The following is a 23,586-nucleotide window of genomic DNA, read 5'->3' on the forward strand; positions in this document are numbered from 1 at the left end:
ATGATTAGCCTATAATTTTATTTGTGTAAAGAAACTAATTTATATTTGGGAAGGAAGGTACCTGTATTAGTATATTGGCAAAATAATTATTGCGATATTCATGTATAGAGTAGTGAGTTGTTCAACTGTGTTGCTATTCAAGCGGGACTATATTCCAAGAGGTACAGGCCTAATTCATTTCCCATAGACTCGTGTGGCACTTTAAAAGAATTCATAAAAAATAAGGAAGAAATTCGAGGATTGGATGTTTACTACCAGTGGATAGGATACATGTCTGACATTCCATATCTGACCAGAAAAGCGGGGTACGGGGGGGGGGGGGGGGGGGGGGGTGGGGGGTACCTCGATCGGCTCATTTTTTAAAATAAATAGGCATTTATATATGAAGACTACACCTAGCTGACGGGATCAAAATCATCACTTGAGAGAGTAAAATGGCCCTAATTATTTCGTCAGTAAAAAAATAGTTCCATCGTGGTGATATATATCTTTGGACAAGGAAAGTTCAGTAGGTACCCTCCCTAGAATCAGTGTTAGATTGTCAGTCATATTCATTCATTTTTGTCAATCAGCAATATCAAATTTAAAAATTGAGCTATGGGTTGGCTCGAATTCATATCTTTTGCATGCCAGTTGTAATTAGGTCCGTGTAACCAACACTACACTGATCAGAATGTGCATTATGGTTAATTAACCTGGCAGGTGTTTCATTAAAGCTGATCGTAAGCTACGAGCGACTTGACAAGCGACTGTTGGCCCTTTCTTGTGATGACCTACACCACATTTTCACTGACGTTCATTCAGCGCATAAGAAACGATCACTGGTCGTTCGCAACGTCACTCGATCGTAACTTACTAACATCTTTATGAAACACCCACCAGGTCAGATATAAAGAAGGGCTATTAAAGCTGCGCTGGTTTGTATACCCTTTAAAAAGTCTCTTTTGGGTGTTCGGTGTTAATTCCTCAAGGACGCTAATGACAACAAAGTGCTGGGAAGAACGATCCTGTCAAATCAATCAACATTACTTGGTCATTGTGTTCCACACATTCCACTGCATGATAGTAAATGAAAGCGGTTTATGATTTGTCAACATTGGATACACGTGTTTGAAGTCACACGTGATTTTTGAGAATGTGCTATTTATCTTAGTTTATTGACTTTTATGAAGTGGCTTATATAATATACATTGATCATCCATGCACACTTATATCTACGCACACAATCATCCACGCACAACTAGTCTACACCATAGAGTTATATAAACCTAAACACGTATTTAACTCTATGGTCTACACGCCCTTTACACATACATTCATTCACGCACACTTCCATCCACGCACACTTAGTCTACTAGTGCACACTCTCTACACACATATATTTATCCACGCACACTTCCATCCATTCACACTTAGTCTACTAGTACACACTCTCTACACACATATATTCATCCACGCACACTTCCAACTATCCACACTTATGTCTACGCACACATTCATCCACGCACACTTAGTATACAAGCTCCTTTATCTATATACATATATTCATCCACGCACACATATATCTACGCACACATTCGTCCATGCACACTTCCACCCAGCCACTCCTCATCCACACACCCTTGCACCAATAAAACACATGCATGCATTCACGCACACTTCCACCCACCAACAGCTTCCATCTACGCACACATTAATCCAGGCACACACTCGTTCATACAATCCGATATTTCGTGGTCATTGTCATCCGGCACACTTTCACACATCAAACGATTACAATCTACAAACACACTTTATCTAGCACACTTTTATCTACACAAACAATCGTATAAACCGCGCACCTTAACGTATCTTCGGCGTATCTTATACCTCCGCTATATTTCATCTATGTTTACGTTTTTTTCTGCGGACATTTTACCAACTAAATGGCCGGAAGTAGGCATATGTGAGCATTTGCACGCTTATCCTTGTGTATACTCCATCATCTTTCCCTGACACATAATCATTTTCGACGCCCGGAAGAAAAATGATAATATAGATTATATAGAGCGCAGAAAGTATTCACTGAAGTATATTTTCTATCGCGCTATATAAGACCTCTAAAATGATTCTTATCAATGAAATAGATGTGTTTCTTGAGAATCAGTCCGTACGGGTGACAAATAACTAGAGCAGAAAATCCGATCATTACAACAAGTGATCTATGGGCTAGTAGATGTATAAGAAGATTTAAATTTTTTACGCACGCATTCATCTCTAAGATGCTAGACCCGCAGGTCTCTCGGAGGTCTCTCCTCCCGATATAACTGATTGGGGGAATGCAGGTGGACCACTACACCGGGGTTTCCCCCTAATCTTATACGAATAGTGCAGTGGGTTCTTAACGTGCAAAGGTGGTTACTCTCCTCTACACGGGGCCTCCATTTAACGTCCTATCCGAGGGACGGAGTGTTTTCCATTGTAACATAGCCTGCATCTATGAAACATGGGAGAGACGTTTACACACAACGCACTGGCTTCAGTCATCCGCCCTGGGTGGACTCGAACCCACGATCTTTGGTTCGACGGGCAGACGCGTTACCGACTGAGCCAACTCCGCTCTTTCACATCTAACCAATAATAGACATTCATCTTTGAGTATATATCTCTATGATCTCTGCTTACTTTTACGTACACGCACAATCTTATGTCCCCTAGCTATTTCACCCCATTTTCACCAACACTTTCCTACAAGTATCATGTGCACACCAATCCACGTGTACTCCATCATCTTCCCTTGACACATATTTTCGGCACCCGTCAAAATAATCCGACAAATTACTAGAGCAGAAAGTCTTATTCAATCCTTACAATAAGTGGTCTATAGTGAATGTAAAAGTAGATTTAACCATCCTAATCACCAATGAAGCACTTTCGCACCCGAAGGTAATCGAAACAATTTAGACACTAGTAAATAGAATCAAGCTCAATATTGTACAGATGTCAATAATGCGATCTGGATCAGTTTTCCAAACTCTGAATTAGTTTTGGAGCTTGGGGAAGCAATTCAAATTTCATCACCAACACTTGTGCTTGTGTGGGTGCCTGGAAGTGTGTGTGTGGGGTAGGTGTATAAGAAAATGCGACGTCAACTGTCAAAACAAGTTTCAAAAACTTGGGGGGGGGGGGTGGAATTATTTATTGCTCATGCGTGCCCCAGGCCCGGGGCCCCAGGAACCGACTTCCTGAAGACATCTGTATCTCTCTTGAGTCCTTCAAAAAGGTTCGTCTTCATTTGTAAATTCAGCAAAGTTGTTCCAAAACTTTGGAGCATTCAGATCCTTTGTTGAGAAGCAAAAAGAAATTTAATATTGCTTGGCCAAAAAAAAGACACAATCTCTCGGCTCAGAAATGGAAGGTCGAATCTTAATTTTTGTTATCTTCTTCTCTAAAGTATATCATGTTTACTGTGTATGAGCAAACGAATACTTGCCATCAAAGTTGCTGAGTAAAAGTCTCTGGGTCATTGAATAAAACTTTCTGCTTTTTTTATATTACTTATATATTTTTTTCAACAATGATATGATTACTTATTGTAATTGTTTGATTTGCTGTTTTTTGTCGTTTACTTTGTTTACTTAACATAAAATTATTAAAGCGTTTTTACTTCCTAATTTCTTTATGTGCCTTGAGCACGGTGTTTTTTTTTATTTTAAGTCACATGTATTATTGTTATTATGCCTCATGTGTTGTCAGCTGCATTGGCTTGCCGATCATCGGATATATCTGATATTTAACCTCTGAAAAGGTGTCAAGTTGGGCGGCAAACTCATTTGCCAGTTGTCAGGAACACGGATTTTAGAATTGATGAATGACGTAATACAGACTTTATTTATGTTACAAAAATCTAAAAAAGGGAGATGCAATAATTTGATTCTGAGATGTTTTCCGTCATCTGCTCGGAAGAGATGGATGAGTTACGGAGGATGCTGGGAGAATGCGGTGGAACGCAAGCTCACCCGTGTCGGTGGGGATCTGATTGGCGTCGCGGGGAATACGAATTAAGCTAGTGGATGAAATATGAACTAATGTTCGTAAAAAAAAAGACAATACGATATGAGTTATTTGGTACACACGAAGTAAACGTACAATCCAAGTGGATAAAAAATGATGAGGCCAATTAATTATTCAATGTCGTACGAAACGCTAATTACCGTTAAATAAACATATAGGCCTTAACGTTGTTCACAGAATACGAAAGGCTCTCAAGAAGTATTTTTTGTGCTGTGGTTGAAAATAATCAAGGGTATTTCATCGCATTTGCCCTTTTTAGCGCCTATCAATTTTCCGCGTAATTGCGAATCAGCAAAGGGCACGAGGGTAACACGTTTATTCGCCATTGTTAGAGGGGGCGAGCTTTTAATTATTGAGATCCGATTATGACCATCAATCAAGGGGATATATCCAAATAAAATAGAAAGGAGGAATCTGAAAACAAACAGGAAAATGTACTTTTTACCATTTTGAAAAAGTTTTGTCATGTTATTTTTTTTTCTTGGTGGGAGTGGGAATTTATCTCCCTCTTCCTAATCGATATCACTACCGGTATATGAGCAATTCAAGCGACAATGCATTTCTTAAATCTTGCTATTCGTCAATGAACTAAGAAAAAAAAAGAGATATGACATTAAAACATAAAAAAACGGATTATGGTAAAGCAGTCACATTAATCTGCCCTAAAACTTAAATTTACAGGATAACGAATGCAAAATCACATACACAAAATCAGTAGCTTATTTGTTTTAATTCTATTTTCAAAACAGATTGAGGAGAAGCGGTACATATGATAAGTTTTAAAAAAAGAGGAAATAGACATAAAATTGAAAATTTGACTGCTAGGTCTCTTTCAATTCGAAGTGATTCTGATGGGGGGGAGTCGATCTATGGGTGACGTCTTTTTACACTCTTGATTGACTAACAAAGCAGTGTTTCCACAGCTCCAAAATAAATTTCCCGAAATTGGATTCCAAATTTCCTAAAATTCATAAATATTTCCTGGAATTTTCAAGTTTGATTTTTAACGAAAATCGGGCAATAATACAACGAGTGTAAATTTGTTCCAGGTGGCAAAAATCAGGGAATTTAGCAATTTTTTTGTCCCGGCCCTCTTTAAAAATAGGAACAACATTACGAAATGCGAGCGCGGAGCGCGAGCGAAAAAATTTTGAGCTACGTATGGAGGTTAAAATCATGTAAATATAACATGAATATTAATAGTTGCTATATTTGTTGTTTCATTCAGAAACTACCTTGTAAATCGCAAACAATTCGTAAGCATAAATGAACAAAATTCTTCTCTACAAAATGTTAACTGGGGTGTTCCCCAAGGTAGCCTCCTGGGCCCTCTTTTATTTATTATCTATATAAATGACATCCAGAACTCCTCTGAAATATTATCTTATGTCCTTTTGGCAGATGATTCAAATGTACTCTACTCTCATCCTAACCCCAATATTTTAATTAATGTACTGAACACTGAACTGGATAAATTGGTACAATGGATTAAGGCTAACAAATTGTCAATAAATGTTCAAAAAACGAAATGCATGCTTTTAAGCAATTATTTAGAACAATTGCCATTTAATATCAAATTAGACAATGTAGACATTGAAGTTGTTACTACAACTAAATTTTTAGGCCTCATAATAGACAACAAATTATCTTGGAAATCGCATATTGACTCTATATGTCGCACAATTTCACGCAATATTGGTGTTATCAACAAAGTTAAGTTTTTTCTTCCAACTTCCTCCCTAAAAATGCTTTATTCAACATTAATTTTACCATATCTAAATTATGGAGCAATTGTTTGGGGAAACACACACTCAACCTACCTAGATAGAATATTGCTTTTACAAAAGAAGGCATTGCGTGTTATTTTCAACTTGTCCTGGAGATCTCACACAGATGAGTTGTTTTTAAACAATAACATTCTAAAAATAAAAACACTGTACCAATATAATTTAGGTCAATTCATGTATCAGTTAAACAATAATATGTTACCACCCATATTTAATTTTTCATTTAACAAAAACAAAACCCTTCACAAATATCCCACACGTCAATCCGATGAATTTCATTTACCACTACCCCGGACCATCCTTGCAAAATCAATTTTTACTTTTGAAGGCCCTAGACTCTGGGGAACTATCAATAGTAACATCAAAGAATCTCCAAGCCTTAATTCTTTCAAATATAAGTTCAAAAAAATTTCTTCAAGATAACCATTGAATTTACCTCTTCATCACTCAAGCTCTTGTATTTTTTTAATCAAACATGTTTATCATGTCACGTACACTTATACATCTCTTTCGTTTTCCTGTTGATCGGCGAGGTCCGTCTGTGAGTGCTGGGGCTGGATTCTGGAGACCTTTAATCTCTCTTTTTCTTATTTCCTTTTCTATTTTTATTTCCAATTTTTCTTTTTAATTCAACTGGTCATGCTCAAGTTGGTACCTTATTTTTTTTATATGCTAAACAACTGCAAGAATATTTATTAGGAGGCTGCACTCTACAAGCTCCGCTTTTTAGCAGCCTCCTCCATTTTCAACCTGATTTGTAATAATCTTGAATATAATTTTCTGTACAGGAATAATTGAAATATGTTTTAATATTTATATATGTCAACATGTACAGAAGAAACTGTAATTGTTGAAAATGGAAATAAACGAATGAAATGAAATTGTAATTTTCGGATTTCCCGGAATTTCCTGGATTTTTTTCATTTCCCGGAAATTACCTGGAAAACGTCTGGATTTCCCGGAATTCGGGTAATTTCCTTCAAAGTGGAAACACTGTAACAAAGGTAAATAGGCTTATACAACACAGACATATATTTCAAACCATGTTATCTCACAGAACCACATGGTCAGAACCAGGGGCTTGATTTGAGTGGATTTTCATCTCTATTGACACAGACAAAAGAACCATGTTGACTCTTCACGACTATTTCTGCTCGTTTTGCAGCTTTTCAATTCAGGCCTCATCCAACACTTGAATCCTGCTCTTTTCGTGATGACATGATCATAACAAGCATGGTATCGTTTTAAAGAGAATTAAATAATCTTTCGAATGATGTCAAATATGCATTGTGTAAAACTGGGAGTTGGGAGAAAGGAATGGTCAAACTCAGATTTCCAAACCTTTTTTTCTCGTTTTGCAGCTTTTCAATTCAGACCTCATCCAATACATTTAAACCTTGCCCTTTTCGTGATGACATCATCATAACAAGCATGGTACCATTTTAAAGAGAATTGAATTATCTTTTGAATGATGTAAAAGATGCATTGTGTAAAATTGGAAGTTGGGAGAAATTAATGGCCAAACACAGATTTCCAAACTTTTTTTGAGGGGCTTAGATTTAACATCATTCATTTTGTGAAATATGTACACTTTCAGTTAATTGACTTTGCAAGCCAAATAACCTTGATAAAGATTTTACAGTTTTTTGTGTCTCCAATCCACGATTTTTCCATTTTTCTCTCTCCCCCCATCTTCCTCCCTTCGCCCTCACTTTCTTCTTCCATTCTTTCTCTTTATCCCATTCTGTTTCCTCTTAGGCACTTTAATAAATTAAACTTAATGGTCAGTCCATCCCTAGAAAATGTTGATTTGAATCAATGGAGAAAAATGAAACAAGCACATCATTGAAAATTTCATCAAAATCAGATGTAACATAAAGGACATTCAGATCTCTTGCTTATTTTTCACATGTTTATATGCATAACTCAGTGATATGCAAATGAGAGAGTCGGTGATATCCCTTACTATTTCTTTTGGCTTTTAGTCATTGAATTATACAATATTTCAATTTTTACAGTTGACAATAAGAACCAACTTGACTGAACCAGAAGTATAATGGTAATACCACATAATCAGGGAGGAATAATTTTTTTCATTAGACATTGAGAAGAAAATAAGCCAATTTAATATTTCATGACAAAAAAATGAGGGTGACGTCATCCGATCCCCTCATTTGCTTACCGACCTGGATGTGCATATATTAAAGTGAACCTTTAAATCATCATAACTTTCTTATTTTACATTCGATTTTGAGGAAATTTTCAATTTAATACTTGTTCAATTTTTCTCTTTTTAGTCAAATCAACTATTTGTTGTTTGTTAGAATTTTCCTTTAAACTTATCAAACAAAATAATGTTTATTTCTTTGCAGCACTCAGATAGAAATATGATTATAAAAGACACATTAAATGCACATCTTATTTCAATGATGCATTTTAGTTTATTCCATAATTCCATATTAATATTCTACATCAAAGGGATATTCCATGTTGAAAGTACTAGTAATAATATGATCTCAATAAATATAGTAAAATTATACAAGAAAACACTGAATATTGCATTAAAATCAAATGAAAAATAAGATCTGACCTTTTTGAATATTTGTACCATTTGAAAAAAAAACACATCTAAAAGTACGGATGTCATCCGAACATCCAATGATTGAGCTCATAATGCCATCTCTACACTTTTATTGTGTATTATATTACTCAAAGTTAAATTATCCCTTTTCTACTCCATGACTTTATTATGACCAAGTAAATGTGTAAGTTCATCAGAATTTGTTGCAAAGGAGATATATTCTTTTGTATATGTGTATATGAAAAGAATGAAATGATTTAATCAACATATCATTTAATAAAACTTATTTTAAAAATGAAACATGGTGCATGATATCATCATTTCATAACATTATTTTTCATCAAAATTTGCTTAAGTATTTTTTGAATGTTTAATAGTACTATATTTATTAAAATCGTATCATTTCAGTATGGAACATCCTTTCAATTCATATATAAATGCCTCTATTGTAAATACAATATATATATCATATTTATAAAAAGATGAATGCTTTAAGATGTATGTCAGCTCTTCTAACTTTCCTTTTCAACCAATATTTTGGTATGCAATTTTGAATATTAGATACAAGATAATATTAAACATTTTATATAGATATCTTTATATTAAATATGGAATCATTTGGCAGATTCAAAGGTGTAGATCATTACTCCTTATCTTTCTTGGTGGTTAACAAACAAGATAAGAATATCAATTGAAAAATAATACTTTATAAGCTTGAAACAATACACTTCTTGTATTGAAAATATATGGTACATACATGACTCTCCACATATCAATTGCACATTTTTGGACACTGAAATTTGTCAATAGCCGTATTAACAGTGTTAAAGTGTACAAGTTTACGCCATTTTTACTCTGACAGATTAACTAAGGTAAGAGTTCAATAAGGCTTGTTATCAATTTCAAACTTCTAAGCCAGTGTTACAAGCTACTGAAATCCTCATACTTGATTGGCTAAGAGTCAATTCGTCGGCAGTCATCCGAACTGTCGTATCACAAATACAATGGTGCAAACCCATTTTAGAGAAAATCGACTTCAAAATTTACTGTAATTTCCACACTTTGTTCCTCAGCCTTACAACATATTCATTGCTAGAAAAATTCATGGTTGGAAAGACCAAGACAATTGCTTGACATTGGTATTTCTATTTTTACACAAAATCAGAGAAAAATATCGCAAAAGAGCTACATGTTTGTAATTTTGGTTTGAGCGGTTTAGATTTTCCCTGTACAAAAATGCCATTGGGGATACAACAACCCTGACCTAGATTCCAATGCGTGCGGTCAGTCAGTACGTCGTATGGCTATTTCATGTGCAAGTCAATGCAGTGCCAATATGACGGTTTGACTGACCTTGCATTTGCATATTTAGTGCGCATAGCTGTTGTTTGCTTTGCTATAGTACACACTTCCAAGGGATTTGTGCATTTTTATCAAAAATCTGTATGGCATTGCCATGGAAATCCCCACATATCTTAGAAACTGAAATAAATTGCTAGAAATTAAAGAAGGTATAGAATAGGACTTTGACTTTCAATTGACCAAAATTGACTGAGAGAACGGTTCGGATGAACGCCGACGGATTGTCATAAACTGGTTTTGATAACAAGTTATATGAAAACAGGAACATGATACTGCTTGAAGAAATATGCATGATCATAGTTGAGTCTACAAAAAGGGAAATTTTTAAATGAATACAAAAATCAAAATTTGGTGATCTAATTACTACAGAGGGTATTAAACACAGATGCTTGAAAGAAAAGAGCATTCATAACAGATACAGTAACATCACAAATCCACATAGAGGGGTGGAATGTTAGAAGAAAGGAATATTTAATACCTGACATAATTAACTCATCCTAAATATTCATATACTCCTTTTAAATATATATCAATTATTAGATAAACCTGTACCTGTATGGAGTTGGTTTGACATATGTTGACAATTAAAAAAAAGTAAAATAAGAAGCAGAAAGAGGGATAAGAAGGGAAGAGGGAGTGAGAGAGTAAGGAGGAGATGAAAGGAGAGAGAGAGAGAGCAAGAGAGACAGGTGAGCAGAAAAATAGGTTGAGGGAGATGGAGGGGAAGGGGGGAGGGGTGGCTTAATGGGAAGGATGTGTGTGTGTGTATTTGAGTTTTTGTCAGACGTGTATCAATCAGGTATGATTATTTACGTCTCGGACCGACCTTTAACGTCACCATCCGAAAGATGTGACCAGGGCTCGAACCTCTGCATCAATTTGTAACTTCCCCACAGCTTGGATTACAGGCGCACGCCACAACGCCCAGTTGATGAAGGATGAAGAATGTTTCCTTTTTATAGAGCTGTGCATTCTTTCTTTTCATAAAAAGCGGTTATTAACAAATTAGTCCAAAATAATCCATCGACTATTGAGTAGCGAGGTCTAATGTGTAATGTTTTTGTTTCACAAAACAGAGCCTCTACTTGGACATACTAGTAATTTATTTGATCTGTACAAAATCTACATTGTATCTTTATCCCATATTTTATGAACAACTCAAATTTTGAACTGTACAAAATTCTCAGAGATGCCTATGTGTAAGCCAGGGGGGGGGGTTAATAAAGCTGATTGTAGGTTTTTGTACAAGTTTAAGCCAAAGACTCAGTTACAATCAACATACAATCTATTTCGTCTTTCTAGGTAAAGCCACTTGATCTAGAACGCCGGTTTGTGCTTCTTCACTTCCACCATGAGATGGTGAATGTTGATGAGTTCTCCTCTGACGCTCAGAGCTTTGAAGGGGTTCTGAGATAACACCTTCTGAAACCGGTGATAGTACTGAATGAGTTGTGTGAGGGCGCCCTACAATTGAAGACGAAAAAATATCAAAACATAGAATAAGAATAAGTATTGTGTCCCAGAGGATTGTGGGTTTAACTCTATGCTACGTATAGTTAGAGCCCAAGAGTTTTGTAGACCAAACAGCAATTAGACTGATTTGATAATAGACCAAATGGGTTTATTTAGCCTATGTTGTATAAGAGCAACTCAAAATTTGACAAACTGCTGATAGGGCAAGTGACAATAAACTATTAATTCTTAGACTTGCAGTTCCTATAATCTTGGTGCAGTGGTCATTACTAATCTGAGATTCAGAGAAACCTTCTCTAAATTCAAACGTCATATTTCAAACATCCATTTGCTTTGAAAAATGTAAATCATGTCAAAACCATGCTTTAGGAGTTGAATAGCAATATCATAAATCAGAATATTCTAAGACCAAATGTACGCCCACCCTTATGAACAGCATCGAACTGTGCATTTGAGCGAATTACATATCAATATTTTATAGAAATTTTTTTGGGTGGTAATGGTAGAATAATCGAAAATCATTCTCCTAAGTTCTCGTAAGGAACATTCGTCAGTTTCAGAGGATTTGATGTGAAAAAGAAACTCACTTGTAAAATACTTGTGCCATTTTTGAAGTTGGTGAATGATCTCATGATTTCTTGGTTGATCAGCTCGATGGCCTGCTTCCACCCTGAGGAGAATCCTCTAACCAACTGCTCAACATGACCTATCAAAACAATCATAAAACAACATCTCCTTCAAAAATAATGTTCAATCATGCTTCATTTAAATCCAGAAAAAAATTCTACAAGAACTAGATCCATTCTAAATTGCGCATAGTCAAATTTTATAACTCCACCATTGCAAGATCAGAATTATATTGCAAACCCTATCATAGTGTAAATACTCATTGAGTGAATAAGTAGCCAATGCTGTTAGAAGACCTAGCAGCAGCAGCAAACAAGAAAGCTAATCATCATTGAGCAAATGCAGATTCTTGGATGAAAAGGATTTTAATTGTTTAAAAGGATTTTGATTCTGATTCTCAAAACCTTTATGCAAATGCTGCCTTTGGTTTTAAGTAGCAGTATCAGTGAACAAGAAAACCCAAAATCCCCAAAAGCTCGGTAAAAAACTTTTCACCAAGAACATTTAGATAAAAAAAAATATTCAAAGATTGAAACATCACTGGGTTAGACAGACAGTAGAAATTGCTACATCTAAGAAATAAAAACTTCATCTTTCTTCTCATTATCTCTAGTCAATTCCACATATAAGTTTACTAGAGTTTACAACTGATTTCCTATGTAGTCAAGTACTGTATATTCCTACAAACAACAGTGATTATGAGACAGATATTGCATTTTATCATGGATCAGGACCTAGTTCTACAAATGTTCGTTTTATCGATAATAATTCAAAGAATTGAAGGATAAACTTGATAAACAGCCAACCTGCCCAAAAGGTTGAGTCTTCTCCCCTGCTCCTGTTCTACAACTCTACTCACCGACTCAAGCCAGTATTCTCTTGATCTCTCTAACAATACAACACTGTCATCTCTCCGCCTCTTAACTTTTTCTGGCCTTCAGTCCTTTTAAGGATTACACTCATTTCCGAAAGATACCCTACTTGCTAACCAACTTTCTCGCCTCTCCATTTCACTTCTAACTATACCCTCTTTTCTTGGTCCTTCTAGGTCATGGAAATGGTGTAGCTTAAACCAATTCCATGAATGACCTTACCACCATGCAAACCTTCAAACATCATCCAAGCCTCAGGTCATTAAATTGAAAAACGATGTCTTACGTTCTTGGGTCTTGAGATGGTCTGCTTGTCCTCTCTCGATGCGATTCTCCGCGTCTTTCACGAACGACATCATCCCTCCAAAGTGAGGTGCGAGAACCTCCTCGATGAACTCCTGCGTCCTGGCATCCAGGAGCTGTCGGAAGCTCTCAGCCTCCCTGGAATCTTCGGACGTACACTCCTGTAAAAGAAGAATGCATTAAGTTCTTATCAAACTTTGTTATAGCATTCACTAACAAGTACTGGTTATCAAAAGGCCTTGATGAACTCCTGCATCGTGGCATCCAGGAGCTGTTCGAAGCTCTCAGCCTCCCTGGAATCCTCTGATTTGCACTCCTGGAAAAGAAGAATGCATCAAGTTTATATCAAACTTTATGGTATAGCATTCACTGAAAAGTGCTGGTTATCAAAAGGTGAACTCCTGCGTCCTCACACCCCGACTGTCAGATGTTTTCCACTTTCATTTAACGCTCCAATATACACTCCTGGAAAAGAAGAATGCATCAAGTTCATATCAAACTTTTAAAGACTTTCTGTGACAGCACTGGCAGACGAGTACTTGTTATAAGAAAAGATGTGATGAACTCCTGCATCCTGACATGCAAGGGCTGTGAGTTTTCTACTATATTGGAATCCTCTGTTGTACAACCCTGGAAAAGAATATATCAAGTTCATACTCCAAAACTGCACCTGAAAATCATTATTTACTGCTTCGGAAAAATTAAATTGTACAATATGATTACTAACTCCATCCCTACCTCAATTAAAGATTCATATATTAAAATTATTTCCCTGTCTAAATGATTCCTTTTTTTTCAGTTACGGATATCTCAAGAGTGAAATTGATTTATTTTTATTTCTGGTTATTAATTTTTTTTATCAACATAAGCAATACGACATAAAACATTCATCAAAGTTCAGGATCTATTTTAGAATAATTCTATTGTTAGTTAATATCTTTAACCTGTTGTAACATAGAGCATCGTGTCATCATGAAGGTCAAAGGACTTACAGTTATGACATTGAGCATCATGTCGTAGTTGTTAATAAGAAAGATAAGCTGTTCCTTCCTCGAAGGGAACTCGGCGGCCATTCTCAGGATGAAATTCTCCACTTCAGACTGTAGCTTCAGCAGAAGCCTGTTCACACGTTCATCCGGGAACGTTTCATTCAGGTTGACAATCGCACCGGAGTACTCTGCATACCGACGGGTAATCTGTAAAGAGAGGAAGGGCAATGTTCAATTCAATTCATTTCCACTTTAATGCAAAACAACAATACAAATCAATATAGTACAATATCAAATACATACATATCAGTGGGGAATCATAAAAAGCTCAAATTGGCATACGGAAAATGACCCCTTACAGCAAATAAACAAAGATAAAATTACACAAATTCATACAATCTTGAACTACAAAAAAAACCTTGACTAAAAGAAAAGAAAGGAAAGAAGTGAGGAAATCATACATGAATTAAGTCTGCATTAATCAGGTAAAGTAAGAAGGTGACTTTTATATAAACATTTGAAATGCTTTACAGTCTTACTATTCTTAAGATGAAATGGAAGAATGTTCCAAATGCATTGGACCTTGAAAAAAAAAAATTCGCGCCATTGATGTGCGGTAAAGAGGAAGGTGGATATTTTGAGCATTCATGGTATTATGATTATGAATTGAACAGTTCAGTGTGAATATATAGTAAGTAATTTTTGGAAGATTATTATTAAATTAAATATTACAAGTTCTGAAACATAACCCTTTCACAAATGTTCATATCATTGATATCACTTAATTTATAGAGCAAAATTTAGTTAAACATTCCTTTCCAGATTATATATAAAAAAAAAAATCTGCTAAGAATTGGGCTTTTTTTCGAGTGCTCTTGCATTCATATTATGACCCAAAGCCCATCCCTAAACAAAAAAAAAACAAAAAAAAGAAAAGAGACAAGCACACACTCAAAGAGCTGATCATTCTCATATACATTTCTGTGTGCATTATTATGTGAACCCCCCCCAACCTTGGGTATGATTCTCACGATAATCAGCATTTATATTCTCATCATTATCATGACCATCATTATCATCATTGTAAATCATTATCATAGCCTCAACCTCCTACACAACCACCATCATCACCACTGCCACCATTACCATGACCACCACCAACACCCCTGCTGTCATCATCATCTTCATCATCACCAATATCATCATCATCATCATCACCACTATCATCATCATCATCATCATCATCACATCATCATCATTATCACCAATATCATCATCATCATCACTATCATCATCATCATCATCATTCTCATCATCATCATCATCATCATCATCATTCTAATCATCATCATCATCATTCTCATCATCATCATCATCATCATCACCTTCATCATCATCATCATCATCATCATCATCATCATTATCATCATCATCATCATCTCATCATCATCATTACCCTCATCATCATCATCATTATCATCATCCTCATCAAATGTCCTCATCTTCATCATCACCCTCATCCTCCTCCTCAAATTCATTCTTACATAGTGCGGCCTGACATCAATGGAGCCTAGTTTTTGTGGGTCCATTTCGTGAATACTTTGGACGTTGAGTTCTACAATCAATTTGAATCTCGGCCATAACATCTCAAGAAGCGTCTCCCAATATCTGGTGAGAAAAGAAAAGATACATATTTGGCATTTTTAATTGATGTGTTTTCTTTTTTTTTTCTTCACTGAACTCAAAATATTATGATGATGTTAAAAGCACCTAAATCATAGTAAAAGATAAGCTTATGATACATGTATTTTCATGAATCCCTTTTGTGTCCAATACTAAACGTTTTTTTTGGGGGGAGGGGGGTGAGATTTTATATAGCCATAGACAGGGTTGTCGCAAGGATTATTTTGGGCTTGTGACTGGAAATCAAACTCCTTGCCACAGGGTTTCAGGGGGTGGAAACTATTCAGTTTTACATAATAAGAATATCATTTTCCTTTACAGTGGAGAAAATCAATGCCGGTCTGAAATTAATAGAGGTGGACAGTTTTGATCAATGCTGACCACCGTTCTGACAACATTGTGTGGAGTGTCATGGCCCAGTGGATTAGTCTTCTGCCTTGGAAACAGAGGGTCGTGGGTTCGAATCCCAGCCATGGCGTAATTTCCTTCAGCAAGAAACTCATCCACATTGTGCTGCACTCAACCCAGGTGAGGTGAATGGGCACCCGGTAGGAAGAAATTCCTTGAATGCTTGAGCGCCTAGGCAGCTCAGCTAAAGCCGGGATGATAATAATAATAGCAGGGCCTGCTGGTAGAACAGTTTTCGAAACTGAAGTGGCTACCCTGGGTATATATACCTATATTATCATATTATTATTATTATATACAAAGTAGTAGTATGAAGTGCACGGTGAATGATTGGCTGAGAATATGCATTTATTACTTCACTTACTTGTCTAATGCAGGAACAGACCTCTTGTGCATGAGTACCCTGTAGCGTTGGATGATATGAATACAGAGGAATACTGCTATTGAGTCATAACACTCATTGGTGTATGTGTCCATATGTTTCTAAAATAGGAGGGGAAAAGAGAGAGTCATTCATTAGTATTGCATCCGAATGATATCACTCATGACACAATTTCAATAATGCAAGGGACCTCAGTAATACAGCAGCTTTTTTTTTTAACTGAAGACACCAACCTGTTGAAATGATGAAACTGGAAATATAATAGAAAATAATAATTCAGGGCTCCGTTTCATAAAACAATTAAAGGCAAATCTGTCATCACTGGCAAATACCATGGTAAAATCATTGATAAACCAATCACATCATTGCTATTTTTATTTGTTTTATGTTCCCCTGAATATTTCTTTATCTATGCAACAGTTGTGCTCACAAGTTAGTGAACCTCTAAACAAAATACCCTTCTTCATTCTGAGTGATGAATTCAGACAATAACTCTACAATGTTTGGTGAGCACAGAAAAACAAAGTTTATTGAATGTAATATTTTATTACTTGATTTCACAATTTGACATCTACAACATGGCAGAACTTGAACACTTGAAATATGTCAATTTTCTGGTGGGGTTCAAGTTTTGTGCACTACTGTGTTTTTGGAATTGCAATTTTTGTAAAAGAATACATCTATAAGGAAAGGTGTGCTTTCAGAATGATTGGTTCACTAATTAGTCTCTTTTTCTGTCTCATATACTAGTCAAAACTTCAAAATGCTGGTGTAATTTTACTGTATTCTCCAAATCAATAAACTCCTTCAGTATTACCCCATTTGTTAGCAATTGTCCAAAAGAAACCTTCAAGAAGTAACGATGAACTTTTGACAAAACTGCCCAACTTTGGCAAAAGGAAGCAAGTGACACATCAGTCAAATTTGAGTTATTGTTGTTTCTGAAACACCCTTCGTATGTTGCATGGTCAGCCAAAATTTGGTGAAGAAATGATCGTTCTATGGAAAGATATTGAAGAAAATATGCTGTTAAACTGCATTGACTTCTCTGTAAATGACGGACACACATTGGTAATTTACAACAAATGATACTCTTATAACTTGCTCCCTTTTGCCAAAGTATGGTAGAAATGTCTTTCTTGTGACAACATAAAATCTGTGATTTGGATTTATTTCCATCTTTCACTCACAAAAAATTCAGAAAATAATAAAAGTGAGATAAACAAATAGAGTCACAATGGAATGTGTGAGTTCATTGAATACATACAGGGGGAAAAAATATAAAGCTTGCAGAGTCAGGTCTCCCTTAGCCTTAGCGAATAAAATATCTCATCACTCAGACCACGTTCTCATAACCATCCTAAACCTAGTTTACTTGAAACTAGAGCAATGGAAACTAGTTTAACATGTAATGAGAACGCTCAAAGCGGTCTTAGAAGAAATCTTCCAAAGGTTCGGAAACCACCTTGCGATGTAGTTTTCAAGATCGCTCTGCCTCGTTAGACTGGTTTTAGCGTAAGTGAGGATGCAACCATTCTTCTTCAGGAGCGGGCTACTCCACACACTGTGTGTAGAATGTCTACGGTGCGGTTTTTTATTTTTGCGTGAAACATGTAATCCCACTGAGGACGTTCCTGTAGCAACAAGACCGATTTTGAAAACAACTTTTGGGCGATGAGATAAGAACGCTAGCAAAGCGACCTTCCAAACTGGTTTCATTAATCTGTTTCCACTAAACTAGTTTTAGAAGGTATACTGAGAATGGGGTCTTATATACATACATGATGAAACATAATACTCACCAAAAACATTGATAGTGTCTTTCCAAGGATATTGGTGAAGAGATCCTGCGCGTTGCTTCCACTCACCATGAAGAAATCACAGACAAAGAGATACTCTCGACAGCAGTTATCCAACAGGGCAAAGTGCTGGCTGCGGAACAAGCTCTCGAAGGTATGCTATAATGGGGAGAGAAGTCAATGCAAGAGAGAGAGACAGAGAAGAGAGTTTTGTGAATAATTCTTTTATGTAGTAAATGATACAAAGGCTATTTCAGAAAGCTGATCATACATGACCTCACAACTTAATGCACTGGTACATTGGCTCAGATGGTAGAGCATCCACCTCACAACCAAGGGGGTGTTTCATCAATGCTGTCAGCACTGACTAAATGGTCAGTGCTGACTATTTCAGTGAAATCCTTGGTTTTGATTGGCTAAGAAGCACTGGCCTCTGACTGCTGCTATGGTAACTGTCGGAGAAAGACAACTTGTCAGTGCTGATAACTTTCATGAAACTGACCCTAGAAGATCGGGAGTTCAAATCTCAGCCATGTCAGACCAAAAGATGATAAAAGATGTGAGTTGCTGCTACCCTGTTTGGCGTTTAAGGGATAGAGCGATGTTGATCTCGCACTGCTCAGTGGCTACCGGGCCCTTGATTAATTGGGCAAAATTAATTTTCGGAGGACTTCTAGTTCTGATCTCTATTTTGAACAATAAAATATGAAGCATTATTCTTGTACCAAATCAGATTCTCAATTAATTTCACTTCACGTTTCTAGATTAAAATTCTCATTATTGTCGTCCATTTTAGAATAATCTCTTGCTCTCATGCTTGACTTTACGTTCCCTGTCTGTATTTCTTTTCTTTTCTTGCGCCCTTGCTATATCATACCGCTTTTTGTCTGGCAAAAAACACCTCTTTGACACAAGATAATGTAAATTTTTGTTACCTCATCATAATTTTTGTATTGTTCAAGGGTAGCACAAGAAAGCTAATATAGCCCTGTTCGTGGCCTTTTGTCATAAAGAATTGTATGCTTTTTGTGGATGATTTGTCTATCCACTGAGCTTATATTGGGCAGGAGAATCTTGGGAGTCTCTGACAACATACAAATAATTAATGTTTATGAGTTCCATAGACGTAGTATTTCACGAGGTGAAAGATTAAATGATTCATTCAATGAGGTGTATTGTCCAGTGCACGAATGAGAAGACATGCATTATTTGTCTTACGACACCAAAAACAGATCCTTGCCATTTGACTATTGGGATTCAAAAGTACATGCAGTGTATGTAGCTGAGAGAGCGTGGTCTGTTCATCGTCACATATACATATAACAGTAATACATGCTGCATATACAAGTGTCTATACATGTAGTGCCTTGGTCTCAGCGAGTGTGCAATGGACGCAATCGAACGGGACCACAATTGCAAGATGAATGGATCCAAAACTACACGAACGACAACGTCATCGTAAAATGGACTGGATGATCGATATCAAACAACCAATCAAACGGCAATGATCCCTCTTGGGGGGGTGTTTCACAAAGATTTAAGTATGACTTAAGTTGCACTTAAATTCCGACGCGTACTTGATATGTAACACGCGATCTTATTGATAGATATGCAGTAGTGCGCGTCCCCATGACACGATCTGACCAATGCAGTCAAGCCTTTCATATCGTACGCAACTCAGCATTTAAGTGCGACTCTTAAGTTATAATTAAATCTTTGTGAAACACCCCCCAGGTGTCTTATAATGCTATAATATACATACCTTAGTGTCATCCTTCTGGGCAGCATGGGGGAGGATGATTGAGGCTTCTAATCCTGATGTTAGAATGTTACCACGGTTACCAATCGTGAAAACTGTGGAACGATTCTTGAGAGACGGCTTCGATGAAAAAAGTCGTAGACATTCACAGGTCAAGGAAAAGTTTATAGTCAGGAGGATGATTCCTAAAGAGCTAAGTGTTTGCCAATTTGAGGATGCCATATAAAGTACAACAAGGCCTTTGAACATCCATAACCTGCTTATTTCACAAGTGATTTTGATGAAACTTGTTTTAAATTGTTCCTCTCATTTTACTCTTTCCAATAAGATTGCTTCTCTTCTTGAGTTTGTTTTCCTCTATTAAAGATAGGTTTGAGTGCCATTGTGCATATTGGCAATTACTATGGAATTGAAAGTAAAGTGTGATTCAAGTTAGGTTCGAGTGTCAATTTGCATATCAGTAATTACCATGGAATTGAAAGTTAAGTGTGATTTAAGTTAGGTTTGAGTGCCAATTTGCATATCAGTAATTACCATGGAATTGAAAGTTAAGTGTGATTTAAGTTAGGTTTGAGCGCCAATGTGCATATAGGTAATTACCATGGAATTGAAAGTTAAGTGTGATTTAAGTTAGGTTTGAGTGCCAATTTGCATATCAGTAATTACCATGGAATTGAAAGTTAAGTGTGATTTAAGTTAGGTTTGAGCGCCAATGTGCATATTGGTAATTACCATGGAATTGAAAGTTAAGTGTGATTTAAGTTAAGTTTGAGTGCCACTGATTGATTACTATGCAGAAGTATGCATCCTCTGTAGTGATCTTTACAATGCTGTTAAGTCTGATAAACCACATTTGAAGAAAAAAAAAATAAAGCAAATACGAATCAGTGGCCTAACATCTCAAGTCCTCATCTATAAAAATCTGGCCATTATCCAACCCATAATGAAATATTATGGGCAGTGTAGTCTTGGAATACTAGACCCACACAAATGATAACATATTAATTCACTACTCAACATATCCATACTACGATGATTATTTTACCAAGAAGCTACACAAGCACTTTTCTCCTCAAAATATTTTAGTTTCTCTATACAAATACAATAATAGGCTAATTAATCATCTTTATCATTAATATATATCTCAAAACATATATTTTAAGAGTAGGTAATTACACCACACAGTTTATAAGTTTGCTCCCCTTTAAGTGCAACTCCTAATCCACAAGTAACAGAGAACCCTAGAACAAAGAATTTTTCATGCCAAAACAGTTTATCATTGAAATGTTTACAATCCAATATTTGGAGGAGATGAGGCATACATCATTTCTTCATAGAGCCCTTTTTCACAACACACTCATTCCTGGGCCCAGTCTTACAAAGAGATACGATTGATCCAACCAATCGTAACTCTATGGAAATCCAACAGTGTCATAACTTTCTACAGGAAATTTTCAAAATGTCCTTAGTAAACAGAGGAGAACACACCAAATTGTCAAGAAATCGATGAATTTATAAGTATCACCATATCTATAATTTTTTTTGAAGAAACATGCTTTTATATGTTGACGTTGCTGGCCGTTCATGGATGCAATTGATCGGATCAATCGCAACTCTTTGTAAGACGGGCTCTCAGTCAATCTACTGTATTAACTGAGACACCCAGTGATTAATGGATTGAAAAGGATATCTCTCTTAGCTGTGTCTTCCACACCCATCAGATCATCCTTGTCTGCCACTTCATCGTACTGTAAAGAGAGAGAGAGAGAGACACGGTTAGAGGGACACGGTGATAGGCAGAGAGTGTGTGTGAGTGTGATAGAGAGAGGCATGTACTTAAAGGCCCAAATTCACAAAGGTGGTTTTGAAAAACCCACGGTTGAATCTATGGTTTATGTAGATTTCCTGTATAAATTACGCTTAATTGAGCGCGTATCGCCGCGTGTATAAAATATGTCCAATGCTGATGCGCGCTTTTGTCACAGTGCGCCAAATTGACGCCTGTTACCATGGTTAGATACGCTTTTTTATTCATGAGTCCACTGTTTTTATTCATGAGTCCACCCTCCAAACAGTGGACTCATGAATAAAATAGCGTATCTAACCATGGTAACAAGCGTCGATTTCCTGATGCAGGGTCAAAATGATACCATGAAATGAAATGCATTATTTAATATCTATTAAGTATGAATAATAGAAATTAAAGGAAAAGTTCACCCTGAATAAAGTTTAATGTAAAAATAACAGAAAAAATAATGGTGAAGGTTGAAGATTTAGAAAGTTATTATACCTTAAAGAGAAATACCAGTAGTTGCAGTAAACACTGATTTCATGAGAAAGTCTGTAAAACCAGGCTTAATTGTCAGTATATCATCAAGGATCTAGATCTGGTACAGTTACCTAAACTGAACTTTGTGAAATCTTGAAATCTACGCTGGAAAATGTTCACACTGAAGATCACCAACACAGATAGGCACACGTGGGACAGTGTATTATTATTGCTGACCAGACGGAATTGACCGAATCCGCGCCTATTTTGCTTATTTCTCAGCAATTACACAATTTCTTCCAGAATCTTTTGGCACATATTTTTTATTCATACAAACAGACACTTGGGTGGTCATTATATTAGATTCTGTAAAAAGTCATTTTGACATTTTTTTTGGAATTTATCTTTAAGATTTTGATTTGTGACATCATATACATGTACAAGCAGAGCTCTGCCCAATATGTTACGAAATATAAAATGCATAAATTTCAATTTTTCAATGGTTCATGATGACTACAAATTTTCTTCTTTCAGGAGTGGGTGAAAAAATTGATGTCTGTTGATATACTGAAGGTACAACAAAACCCATTTTAAAGTTTTAAAAGAAAATGACATTTCATTTAGTTCTCTTTTAATTCACTAAACATGGCATGCTGCTCGCATTTGATGTCCCAAATAAAATAAAAAATTCTTTAATAACTTTTTAAATCCTTGATGGATTTTCCTCAATTGTTTTGAATTCTAAGAAATATTTTCTACCGAGTCTAGGTGGTGCATGTAAAACGGCTACAGAAAAACAGAATTCAGTCATCGATGGATTTGAGCGCAATATAGGGTCGGAGCCCAGGACCCGTCCGTGTAATATTAGGCAGAGGATACACTCCAATTTTTTTTATCTATTTATTCCACGTTTAAAACAAATAACATAATATATATAACAAATGTTTTCGTAATTATAGTGTATCAATGATAAAATTAAGTATCTAACATAAGTATTCAACATAAGGTACACTACAAAATGTAAAAAAAAGTGAGGAGCCTAAATAAAAGGCAGAGCAGAGCTAGAAAATTAGGCTCCCATTGGGAGAAAATATAAGTTCTTACTTTGAGTGAAAAAATGTGGAAACGGAATACATATTCATTACATAGATTGTTATACACAAAATATATCAGAAGGCATCAAGTTACCAGAAAATGATGGAGTAGAAAAAGAATAAAGATAAAAATAGTAAGATAAAA

General features: G+C 36.0%; 1 protein-coding gene across 1 annotated transcript in view; it reads right to left on the reverse strand.

The window, feature by feature from the left end:
* Positions 1 to 10,636: 10,636 nt before the first annotated feature.
* The window catches only part of LOC121428400 (vacuolar protein sorting-associated protein 52 homolog), a 47,699-nt gene continuing 34,749 nt past the window's right edge, over positions 10,637 to 23,586 (reverse strand). The window contains exons 9-17 of the mRNA XM_041625000.1: positions 21,769 to 21,826; positions 20,082 to 20,215; positions 18,323 to 18,478; positions 16,503 to 16,621; positions 15,592 to 15,715; positions 14,051 to 14,254; positions 13,042 to 13,219; positions 11,844 to 11,962; positions 10,637 to 11,247 (exon numbers count right to left, since the gene is read on the reverse strand). Coding sequence (XP_041480934.1) covers positions 11,101 to 11,247; positions 11,844 to 11,962; positions 13,042 to 13,219; positions 14,051 to 14,254; positions 15,592 to 15,715; positions 16,503 to 16,621; positions 18,323 to 18,478; positions 20,082 to 20,215; positions 21,769 to 21,826 — 1,239 coding nt within the window. The 3' untranslated portion in view covers positions 10,637 to 11,100. The remainder of the gene's footprint in view (positions 11,248 to 11,843; positions 11,963 to 13,041; positions 13,220 to 14,050; positions 14,255 to 15,591; positions 15,716 to 16,502; positions 16,622 to 18,322; positions 18,479 to 20,081; positions 20,216 to 21,768; positions 21,827 to 23,586) is intronic.

This window comes from Lytechinus variegatus, chromosome 15 (genome assembly GCF_018143015.1).
Source record: "Lytechinus variegatus isolate NC3 chromosome 15, Lvar_3.0, whole genome shotgun sequence".
NCBI classification, from domain to species: Eukaryota; Metazoa; Echinodermata; class Echinoidea; order Temnopleuroida; family Toxopneustidae; genus Lytechinus; species Lytechinus variegatus.